Here is a 12210-nt window from a genome sequence, read left to right as displayed (position 1 = left end):
GGCAGGCTCCCAGCAGAATTCAATCAGATATGATATCTGGAGTGAAGACCAAGTTCAAATTGTGAAGAATGAGACAGTTATCAATGAAGTGTGTGCTAAGAGGCCAGTGGTGTTGTGAACATGATGTTCAATTGAATAGGATGAGTATATTTAGAATGTGAGAATTAGTTCACACCCAGACCATGTCTGAGTCTTAGCTTGAGTTCTGGATGCCACTGTAAACACATATAGGTGACATGGTATTAAATCTTTCCCAGATTGGGGGCTTGACAGGGTTCTTGTGACTCCTTATCCAATGTCAGGTGAAGTCATTGGCCAAGTTCAGTTGACTTTGTTAAGTACAGTGGCATTTGACCATCGTTCCTGTTCAGATGAGCATCCTTAGTGCACACCACACCCTGAAGTCTTAAGTGTGTGGGATGCAAGGATGAGAAGATGTGCTCAGTCTTTCATGACTGTGGGTGTAGAAGCAGGTGAAGAATCATGTCTTCCTAGTGAGTGTGCTAATATAGCACATGGTGGCATGAGAAGTCACAGCTATCTTTCCATGATGGTGAGAGGTATGTGCGGGGTGACTTAGAAAACTGCATCTCTGAACTGTGTTTTGGAAAAGAAGTATGTCCCAGGAAATAGAATGAGAAGACTGAGATGGTTCAGTTTGACTTTGTTCAAGTACCTGAAAGGATGTCATGTGCAAGAGGGATTAAAATTATTCATCCATTCTCACTGTCTCAGGGAACATTTGGGGTATGTTAGCGAGGCAGATTCAGGCTCACTTTTAGATGTTTTTAGTAGAGCCGCCAATGGCTTCACAGGAGTGTTAGAATTTGCAGACTTGGGTGTACTAAGATACAGGCAGAGCCACTTCTTGCTAACCAAGTACTGGTGTGGTTACATTAGATGGAGGGACTTCCTGGATGCTGTTTTAAGGTCTTGAATCCAGGGATTGGACAAGTTCATTTGGATCTGTGAAATTGCCCACAGTTGTGGAAGCTAACACTGAAGCACTCATCATTGGCCCTGTCTCCAGACCAACTCCCATCGCTTTTGCCACTGCGTGGGGTGATGGTGGTTAGTGAGTGTCCTTTGAGATTCTCCCCATATTGGAAGAATTTTAGTTTTGAGTCAAATTACATGACATTATTCTTTTTTTTATGTTTATACATAGAGATATGATCTCTTTTTTTATTCGATATAATTTATTTACATTTCAAATGATTTCCCCTTTTCTAGCCCCCCCACTCCCCGAAAGTCCCGCAAACCCCCTTCTCTTCCCCTGTCCTCCCACCCACCCCTTCACACTTCCCCGTTCTGGTTTTGCTGAATACTGTTTCACTGAGTCTTTCCAGAACCAGGGGCCACTCCTCCTTTCTTCTTGTACCTCATTTGATGTGTGGATTATGTTTTGGGTATTCCAGTTTTCTAGGTTAATATCCACTTATTAGTGAGTGCATACCATGATTCACCTTTTGAGTCTGGGTTACCTCACTTAGTATGATATTCTCTAGCTCCATCCATTTGCCTAAGAATTTCATGAATTCATTGTTTCTAATGGCTGAATAGTACTCCATTGTGTAGATATACCACATTTTTTGCATCCATTCTTCTGTTGAGGGATACCTGGGTTCTTTCCAGCATCTGGCAATTATAAATAGGGCTGCTATGAACATAGTAGAACATGTATCCTTATTACATGGTGGGGAGTCTTCTGGGTATATGCCCAGGAGTGGTATAGCAGGATCTTCTGGAAGTGAGGTGCCCAGTTTTCGGAGGAACCGCCAGACTGATTTCCAGAGTGGTTGTACCAATTTGCAACCCCACCAGCAGTGGAGGAGTGTTCCTCTTTCTCCACACCCTCTCCAACACCTGCTGACATGACATTATTCTTATGTCTTAGTCATATGATGAGAAAGCTGAAATCCAAACCAAATTAGGTACTGTTATTGGTTTGACAGCACAAACTGCTGAAGCTTCTACCTCTTATGCTGGGCTCCACTGCAGCTAGCTTCACCTGTCTTCTGGGTCCTGAATTTCTCCACAACCCCTCTATAGCTGTTGAGGCTGCCTTACTTTCTAGTTTCTGCTTTTCTTTGTCTTGTAGAGGGGCCTCGTGAATTGGAATGCCTGTTCAAATACCCAAACCAGAGATAATGGATGAAGATCAACTAATGAAAGAAGTCTTGGATAAGTTTGTCAACTGTCATGAGCAAACCTATGAAGAATTTCTGAGCACTTTTACTCATCTTTCAAAAGGTAAAATATTGAAGTAAAATTTTTACAACAACAGATGAATACCTTTTTAAGTCTATGCCCTTTGTATCTTTTCAGAAGGCTCATGAACATTCATTGAACTCTTCAGAGTACATAATTCTTACTAGAGAATTTGTGACTTATAGGTATAAACACATGCCTTTATCTATTCAAGAGTTGTGTTGCAGAGTCAGAGACATTTGATAATTACAGATGAGTGGAGGAATTATTCACCTCATTTTATTTTTTAAGAAATTTGAATGCAGAACAGAGGTTGTTTAAAAGCATATTTTAAACTAAGACACTCTAAACATCTGGATTTTGGTGTGATCACTATCAGCTATTTGACGCTGGTAGGCAGTCACCAGAAAGTGGGACTAATCATGGCACCTCACTCAAAGGGTGTTTAAGACTCAGGATATACTGGGTATAACTGAGCACAGTGGTTACACATTGTGAGTGGTTACTATTGCTCTGATGATGGGGATACTGATGATGATAATGGTGCTGAGGTTGCTGTAGACAGGAAACATCCCTTTTATCTTGGGTTGATATAATCTAAAGCCTAAAGTCAAAGTGTGTGTTTCATTATGTGCTTGCTCACTCTATGCAGATTAGATTCCTTTGAGGGTCGTTTGGACACTTGTTTCAGAGCCGACTCTGAAGCTCAGCTGGGGCCAGGGAGCCAGCATTTTGTGGGAGCTCCTCTGGTGATCTCAGTGCATATCCAAAGTTGAGAAGAGGGAGTTTCTATTTGGTCTTTCTAGTAATTCTTATCTGATTTGAGGTCATGGCTTGTGCTCTAAATAAGTGAAAGGTTAAGGTAACTGTAATAAAGAGAAGGAAAATGGACTTTCACATGTTTGTTTGATTATTCAAAGTACAGGTTGAACAATTTAAAAATATGAAGCCCGAGATTCTTCAAAATTCATGATTCTACAGGTAGAAAAGTCCACATCTGACCTCATGTGTTATTATACTAAAATATTCATGCATTGAAAATACTGTATGAAGTTACCTTCACACTAAAGTATATAAATCATTAATGAATTTCAAATTTTAACTTGGTTCCTTTTCCCCTTGCAATCTTAATATATCTATTACTATATATCTATATATCTCTATCTATCTATCTATCTATATGTAAGAATATTTCAAATCTGAGAATGTCCAAAACTTGAAACCATTTCAGTGGAGAAAGGCTGAACCATATGTCCACGGCCTGAGCTACTGCTGAAAGCCATGTTCACGTGCAAGGCCTGACCTGCTGCTGCCTGAGGCCATGTTGCTGTCTGTGATCTGTGCTGCAGCCAGGGGACCATGTCTGAGCCTGTGATCCTGCTGCAGCTGGGGCCTTGTTGGTATTTAGAGACCAGGCTGAAGTCCATGGCATGTGCTGACACCAGCCAGGTGGATGACTGCGGTCTGTGCTGTCAATCATGTGGAAGTCCATGAACTATGCTCCTGCTGATTATAAAGGACACAGAAACCTTTTCTGCAGTGGTATTGATGACTGCAGACCCATAGTAGAGAAAGAGAGACGTAGACTCCCCGAAACCCCCAACACACACAAAGTAACAACCTAGACAGGTAGCCATTGAAGAGAAGTCTTAACAGTTGTAATAAGGATGCTGGAGTAGCTCATCACAACAGGCAGCCTCTGGCTGGAGTGGGGAGGGGGGAGGGAGAGGCTGCCACCTGGAGTTTAATATGGTCCAGTGCCTAGAAGGACAGCATAAACTCACCTTTTTTTAAATCTTTTTTTTTTTTTTTTTTTTTTTTTTGGTGGGGAGGCCATAGGGGTATGTGGGATGGACATGGAAGAATTGGCAAGTAAAGGTAATCTGGGAGCATTATGTGAAATTCCCAAATAACCAGTACAAATATGTCAAAAACACTGCCAATTCTCACAGTATTGGAATCTTAATGTAATATTGAGTTGTGTTTCTCTGATAGCCAAAGAATAGTATCCTTGTATATTTTGTTTACATTTAAACAAAAAGTGGTCTGTGATTTTTATTTTATTTATTCTTAAATGCAGTGGAGAATTAGAAATATTGATTAATTTGGAAGCTGTGAATTAATTGCACTGATATGCAGATCATGTCAGATCGACCTTTAGTCTGTGAACCCGGCATATATCATCTGTTTGTTAATAACTTGGGTTTAGGAAGTTGCTTGCTTTCTTTGAGCCTAGTGATTTAGTTCTTGCTTTCTGGACCCAAACATGGCGGTGTGAGTGGCCGGCAAGCTGAAGTAAGTTTGGGTGTGAGCACGTGAAATGCTGCCCCCAGCCCACTGGCTGCTTTTCTCTCTGAAAGTATCCTTAGGCGCCTGTTCACATTATAAAGCATTGACCACAAAAAATTCCTCTTAAAGCACAAAGAGTTGTATGTATAAAAATATGCCCTAAGTCAGTAATCGTCCTCCTCTCCTCCTTGAAACATTTGAATACTTTCTGAAAGAACAAACAGTATTTAGGGGAGTGGCTCAGGATTGAGTGATAGTCTGCATAGTTGACCCAGGCTAACATGCTAAGAAATTAGGTTGTTTTCTCAAAGTTTACATTTCCCCACATTGTCTCCAGGCCCTTTATTCGCCTCGATGTGTTTGGTTTTTCAGCAGGACTCTTTGAGCAAACACGGCCACCATCAGGCAAATTTAGGAACACTGAGGGTTCAAGTTCTCAAGTCCGTTACCATGTCTACTGATGGATGGTTCTGTTTATGTTGGTAATAGTTATATACCACAATGCTTATGGGATTTCTTTTCTTTAGAGGAATATTAAGAGGGTCAGTAATCCCATTAAACTTATTTTCCTGAAAAAATTAAACTATAGGCTTTTTGAGAGAAATCCATATTACTGCTTCAGACCTCTGGAAAGCAGCTGGGAACTATTACTATCACACATAATTCTCAATATATTACACTGAAGTTGATTATATTTTGGAGGGTTTTTTTTTCAACTCTGAATTTTTTTTAAGACTTATTTATTTATTTTCTGTAAGTACATTGTACCTGTCTTCAGATAAACCAAAAGAGGGCATCGGATCTCATTACAGATGGTTGTAAGCCACCATACAGTTGCTGGGAATTGAACTCAGGACCTCTGGAAGAGCAGTCAGTGTTTTTAACCTCTGAACCATCTCTCCAGCCCCTCAACTCTGGATTTTTAGACTGTGGTACATATTTGATTATAAATACAATGTTTTATCAAAATGCATAGAGATATTAATTTGTCTTCAGTTCAAGAGGATAGATTAAGTTGGGATATATGTGTTTGAAAATCATTGTGAGGAGTTTTACTTTTATTGGTAGAGATAGTATTATGTTGTTGACACTGTAGATAAAAATATGTATTAAGCTTCAGTCTTCTGTATCTCTTTGTGTACATAATTTAAGAACCTTCTAGAATATCTAGGTGGAAAAGGCTTTCTTTTTCTATTTGTCAATTTGTATCATTTTAAAAAGTTTTGAAAGATGATTTTTTTGTTTTTTAATAAATATTCATTCATTGATTCATTCAATTATTCTTCCAATATTTCCTTTTAATCTAGTTATTGATTGAGGTACTGAGAACTCAAAATAACTAGGATATACTGTGTGTTCTCAAGTGCTCATAGTTCGGCAAGAGATATGAAAACAAGCATGAACAATGCTGCTATGTCCATACCATCTGTGCAGAGATACTCCTTGTGTGGAGAGTTCATGTAATCCCGGGAGAGTGCATAGGAGGCATCTGTGCTATCCATCAGAGAGGGTGAGATGAGTTTGCTGCAGATGGAGTTAACACTTGCCTTCTGCCCTAACACATCACACAAAACACAGAAAGGTCTGAGACATCAAAGGAGAAGTTGAGAGAAGTTGAAATGCATCTGTTGACATTAGTCCATTGGGGTCATGGCTTTGTTGGTTTTAGTATATATATACACACACTCTCTGTCTCTGTCTGTCTGTCTCTGTCTCTCTCTCACTTTCTCTCTCTCTCTGTATGTATGTATGTATGTATGTATGTATGTATGTATATCTATATCTATATCTATATACACACACACACACACTTTTATACAATGTTTTATACAATGTCAATGTTTTATATAGTCAATGCTTCTAAGCAACAGACTTTCTACACGAAGCTGTACCCCTGCTTTAGTATGGTTTAGAATAATTTCTGGACTGCTGAAAGTAAAAAGTAATTTCTTTTAATTTGCTTCCATACTAAAGATAGCACATGCTCTTATTTTATAGAGCTGTTACATTGCTGCTATCATACAGATTGTGTAGTTAAGAATTCAGTGACTTAGAAATTGTCACTGAATCTTTCCATTTTGTTAGGTATGGTAACTCTGAGGGAGTGCTGGAGCAGTATGGTTGGGGTGTGCCTTATTTTTCATGAGTTTGTATGATGAAGGCTTGGTCCCCAGTTTAGTGGTATTGAGGTTGGTAGAAATTTTAAGGGATGGGTCATAGTAGAAGGTAATTACACTGATGGGAATGCTGTTCTAAAGAAAGAATCGTTTATGGAGAGAATAATTTCAATAAACATGGCTATAAAGAATAGCACTGTTCTCTCACTGGTTCTTGGCTTTTATCTTGACTTAGGTTCTTGCCTCTGTCATGTTTTTACAATATGGTGACATCTGTCATGGGGCCTATTAGGTCACTGACATCACCCTACACAGATGCTGGTACTGTTCTCTTGAATTTTCAAAATGATGAGCTACTGATTTTTATAAAATACCCAGTCCCAGGCATTTTAATATAGCAACAGAAATTGGACTGTCATAGAGCATTACAGTAATTACTAATTCTCAGTTTCTGGTTTTTACACATACCTATACATGTACACATGCACAACATAGTCATTGTTCTGATTTTGTGCTTTAGATAAGTTATTAACTTCCAGGAAAGTTTTCTATATTTCCTACCATTCACCTTAAAAGTAGTTTGGAAACTAAAATGGAGAATTTTTTTTTTGAATCAGTGTTTTGTATAGCTAGGGCTAGCTTTAAACTCAGGGTAGCCAGCCAACTGTGACTTTGAACTTCTAATCTACTTGCTTCTTCCTCCTGGGTGCTGGAATTTGAGGTGTGTGCCACCAGGATATTGAAGTGAATCTACTGTGATTATGTGAATAACAACTTTTAAGTTAGTCTGTTTTTATTTTCTTACTTATTTCTTAAAATACCTAGAGGTCAGCTTCTCAAGGGATTCTTTTTTGCTCTACCTCCTTTAACCTGCTTTATTTTTATTAAGTGGAAATCAAAGATTTTTTATAGATCTCTATGGAAACTCTTACTTGTCATTTCTCTCACTGAGTTTTTTCATTTTATTTTCTGTTTTTTTGTTGTTTTTGTTTTTAGCATTTTATTTTTCTTATAGTGTATCTTCAGGAGCAATTATTTCTGCCAGCTCAACCTCCTTTTCTCTTTTCATTCTTGTTATTGGAAAGAAATTCCACAGTTGGTGGAACATTCTGTTTGATTGTTCAAACAAATGGTGGTGTTCTGACCTTAGAGAAACCTAAATAGGTTTCCACTTTGCCTAGAGTTTAATATCTTGTATCATCACAGAAGACTCAATCTGTATTCTTCATTCACATGTGGTTACTTGAGAATCCCTGCCTGATCAAACACTTCAGGGGTGTGTGGTGGTCATGTGGTTCGTGCTTACACAGCCCTGCCCTGTCCAGTACAATGGCTACTGGTCATAGGTGACCATTGTTACTTAAACTGTGGTTGGTGTGACTGAGAATCTGGGTCTCAATAGTTACTTACTTTTAAATAATTTAATTAATATAAATGTGATAATGCATACTTAGTGATTTATTAGGATAAAAGTTTAAATGTGTTTGGGGCAAATTGGTTAGGTGAATCATTTTTTAAGGCAAATTTTTTGGAAATCAAAGTAAAATAAAGTATTTTCAATGAAATTTGACTTTTGATTTGTAGTATGCTACAAATGTCAAGTAGATGTTGGATTTTGAAGATATAAAAGTAGGACACATCAGTGATGTTTTTTATATCACCTATATTATATGGCAGTAATATTAAAATATTATGTTGAAATAGAATTAAATAAAATATGAATGTCATCTTCACTTTTTATTTTTTAATCTTTTTTCAAAAATGACTGTTTGAAATTTAAAATCATATGCCACATTGCATTTCTGCTGAATAATAGTTTTTAGACTTGGTTGGCTCTCAGAACTATCCTTTATGAAAGTGTTATGGCAATGCTTTATGAAAGTATAGGTTTCAAGGTTTATTCTAGACTTATGAAGTGAGTCCACTAAATCTAAGCCTATTTTATGTAGGGTTCTTGAACACTTCAACTTCCCTTCTTGCCTACCAACCAGAAATAGGGGAAAAAGAAGGCTTATATGAAATGGGGTTATGTTTAGAAGTAGTTCTTTGGAGGCAATTCAACTCTTCCTTGTTGGGATACAAGCAGCCCAGTCCAATAGCAAATACCACACACTAATCAGTAGCAGCAGTCTAGTCCAATAGTAAACACTAAACAGGAATCAGTAGCAATGGCCCCATCCAGCAGAAACTGCAAGGCTCTTCTGAATCTTCATGAGTCAGCAGAAGTAGCATGAATTAGCCAGAATAGCATGATAAGTTCTTTGATGCACTCTCTACAAGGTCAAGATGAGTAAAAACCAGGAAAGACCAGTAATATGTTGTAAACTGTAGTAATGCAAGAGCATCCTTTCACTGTCTGTTCTGCTTATACTCTTTCTAAACAGCACGTGCCTCTCAAGCATTTGCTTCGGTAATACATTCCCTCACACAGCTATTTCAGCAAAACACCCTTTCACAAGACAGCTTCCAGAAAAACATTGTGTGATACAACTGAGTTTCCAAAGAAACTAGAAAGTCCCTAAAAGTGAGTGGTTGAGGGATTTTTCTCTTTATAGGATTCTGTAAATGTTTCTGAAACAACATTGAGCTGCACTGACTGAGGACCACTGGTCTATATTACATTATATTACAGTCACAGGGCTGTGCATACTAAACTACCCAAGCTCACATTTGTTTCTGTTTAAAGTATGGAGTTGGAAGAGACAGCCCAGAGCTCTCTAGTTCTGATTCATTTATTGACATGTTCACCTATTTATTATTTGTTTCAAGAATTTTATTCTCACAATAATATGACCATTTCTTCTTCTGGCTCAGGGACCAGAAAGTCATTGTACATTGGAAATATGCTTGGTGGCAGATTCCAGACAGTTAGTTGACCATCACATTTCTCCCACAGAGACACCCAACAGTGTAAGTCTGTGAGAAAACCGGGCTCACATTACTGGTATCCTCTGGCATTCAGTGGTTACTAGGTGTTGTACGCTGCAAGTTACATCATCTTCATTAATCTTACATTAGCATAGTGTAAGATGTTTTTAAAGACTACTTTAATTTTTATTATTACTGGTTTACAGATGAACAAATTGTAAGGCCTGTTAAGTAACTGGCCATTATGTACTGGGCTATGTAATCCATAAAATTGTTATGTTGAAAAGCCTTAGCCATACTGTGGAGTAGATGTGAGAGGAGGGCCTTTAACAAAATAATTAAGTTTAATGAGTCTAGAATATGTCTTCAATCTACTATGATTTTGGGGAATGGGGGAGAAGAGATGTGTATACTGGAATGACAAAGTAAAGAGGTAGCCTTGTGACAGTTGAGGAGATAGTCTTTATAAGAAACCAAATCACGACCTAGAACATCTGACCTCCAAGACTGTAAGCATTTCCGCTATTTACACTATCAGCCTGTGGTTATTTTGTTGTAGCTGCCCAGGCCAGCTTGCCATAGGTCATGTGACAAGTTGGTGGTAGAGTTGTACTGTCTGCCTATTCAGAATGACATCAAAGCCCACACTCTGAAGGTGTTTCCTCCCTTTCTGATAGTGCTAGATGGTTTTTATCTAGGTCTTGGAGGCACTGATATGGTGCCTCCAACCATCGGAACATAATCATCGGAACATAAGTCAGAAAGTATGTATTTTACCTTTTCTTGAGAGAAGCCCGCTGAGATCTGGCCTCTGGTGGGTTTTGCATACTGCTGTATACTATTGCTCCTCCTCACTATAGCACCAGCAGTGATGCCTTGAGTGTGAAATGAGGGTATCCTGAATGACTATTTGTTGAATGGATGGAATAAACAAAAAACAAGAGGCAACTGATAGCAGATAGGTGGTGCCTCAAACCCCACCCTGAGGAATAGCCACATTCAGGTCATGGTGTCCTAGGTTTGCACTGACAGACACAGTGACTAGGAGCCCCAGTACTGCTTACAGGGAAGCAAGCAGGCATAGAGATTTGTAAAAAGTAGTTAAGAGATGCTGATGATTCAGAAAGGAGAGCAAAGCAGGAGGAAGTCCCTAGAGTCAGGGAGACTGGCCTGCAGGCTGAGCAGAGGTGTTAGCTTGGCTGGCCTGTAGGAGGGGAAAGGGCACTTGAGGTGTTGCTCCGAATGACAGACAGCACCAAGGAGCAGTTGACTGACAGGGGTAGGGAGGTAGGGAGATGAAAAGAGTTAAAGGCAGGCCAGGAGCTCTTTGCCTAGGACATGCTAGGCCCACAGAGGCCAAGTTACTTGTTCAAAGCTTCTCATCTGAGGAGTCTTTCATTATTTGTTTCCATATTGAGCGTCTGTTCTTTCAGAAGCTTAGAATCTTGTGCTGGGATTTGGTTTACACGTCTGGACTGATAAATTTTGACTGTCAGTTCAGCCAAAGGAATATTACTACTCATACTTGACAACTTCTAAAAAATGTAATTAAAAATGAAACTGGAGACAGCACATAAAACAACATGTTTCTAAAGCTGACATATTTTGGTCCCCAAAGCTATTTTGAATTTGAGTGTTAGAAATGAATCTTTAAACTTTCACGAGTAGGGTTGGGTACAAAGAGAGGCTTTTCCCAGTCTGAAGAATGAATTTTAAAATCTGCTGTAGAAAAATACCACAGAGCAAAATATAGCAAGCAGCTGGCCCTCTTACCCATTTCCAAGCAGGAGAGGAATTTCAGTAGAGCAGAAAAACAGCTTTCTTTCATAAAAGAAAACACAGCAAGAGAAATAATCCTCACTGCGTAGCCCTTCGCAGTTATTTTCTGTCGAGTATTAGACAGAAACCCGAGGGCTTAGCATTGTTTTGATACTCTTGCAACTGGCAGATTGCCTGCTGGAGGAAGTTGGAAACGGCCTGGCCGGCTCCAGGCTTCCAGGTGGCTGTGGTGCCACAGCTCTGTGCAGTTGTTGTCAGTCATTTAATTCCCTCCTGAATAGTGAATGGTGTTTTTAGTTTACGGCCTATTTAGAGTGTCTTTCTGTTTCCTTTTTCTTTTTCTTTTTTCTTTCTTTTATCCGTTAGCCACACTAAGAAGAAAAAGTTAAAAGTCAGGCCACCCAGGAAGTTCTTTTACAAGTGTGAATTTAACAGCAAAGAGCTCAATCAAAAAATAACACAGCAAATAGTGAGTAACTGACTTAATCTTATGGGAAAGTTGACAAGGTATCCATCACATGAGGGCTTTTAATCAGACTTGCCAGACAATTAAGGAGAAAGCCTCATTAATATGCCATGCTAAGAAAGAGGATAGGGAGGCAGTGCTATTTTAAAGCTTTTCTTTAAAATTTTTTAAAAGGATTATATTATGTGTATGAATACTTAGTTTGCATGTCTGATGACTTTGAAGGTCAGAAGAGGGTATTAGGTCCTTTGGAGCTAGAGTTATAGCCAGTTGTGAGTAGCCATGTGGGTGCAAGAAACTGAACCCAGGTCTTCTGCAAGAGCATCAAGTGTTCTTACATGCTGAACCATCTCCATAGCTCCATAAGGCCTTTCTTGGTGTGCCTTTTAGAATCCTTGAAGAAAAGGACAGAATAAACTGTACATTTTCTAGTGGTCATGTGAGTAACCTTCTATATATGACTTCTTCATAGTAACATCA

General features: G+C 38.9%; 1 protein-coding gene across 1 annotated transcript in view; it reads left to right on the top strand.

The window, feature by feature from the left end:
- Iftap (intraflagellar transport associated protein) overlaps nucleotides 1-12210 on the top strand; it is a 78733-nt gene that overhangs the window by 16212 nt on the left and 50311 nt on the right. Inside the window, exon 2 of the mRNA XM_052183072.1 lies at nucleotides 2102-2253. Within this exon, the coding sequence (XP_052039032.1) occupies nucleotides 2121-2253 (133 nt within the window). The 5' untranslated portion in view covers nucleotides 2102-2120. The remainder of the gene's footprint in view (nucleotides 1-2101; nucleotides 2254-12210) is intronic.

The sequence above is a fragment of the Apodemus sylvaticus genome, chromosome 5, assembly GCF_947179515.1.
Source record: "Apodemus sylvaticus chromosome 5, mApoSyl1.1, whole genome shotgun sequence".
Lineage (NCBI taxonomy): Eukaryota > Metazoa > Chordata > Mammalia > Rodentia > Muridae > Apodemus > Apodemus sylvaticus.
This window is presented reverse-complemented; position numbering and strand designations above follow the sequence as displayed.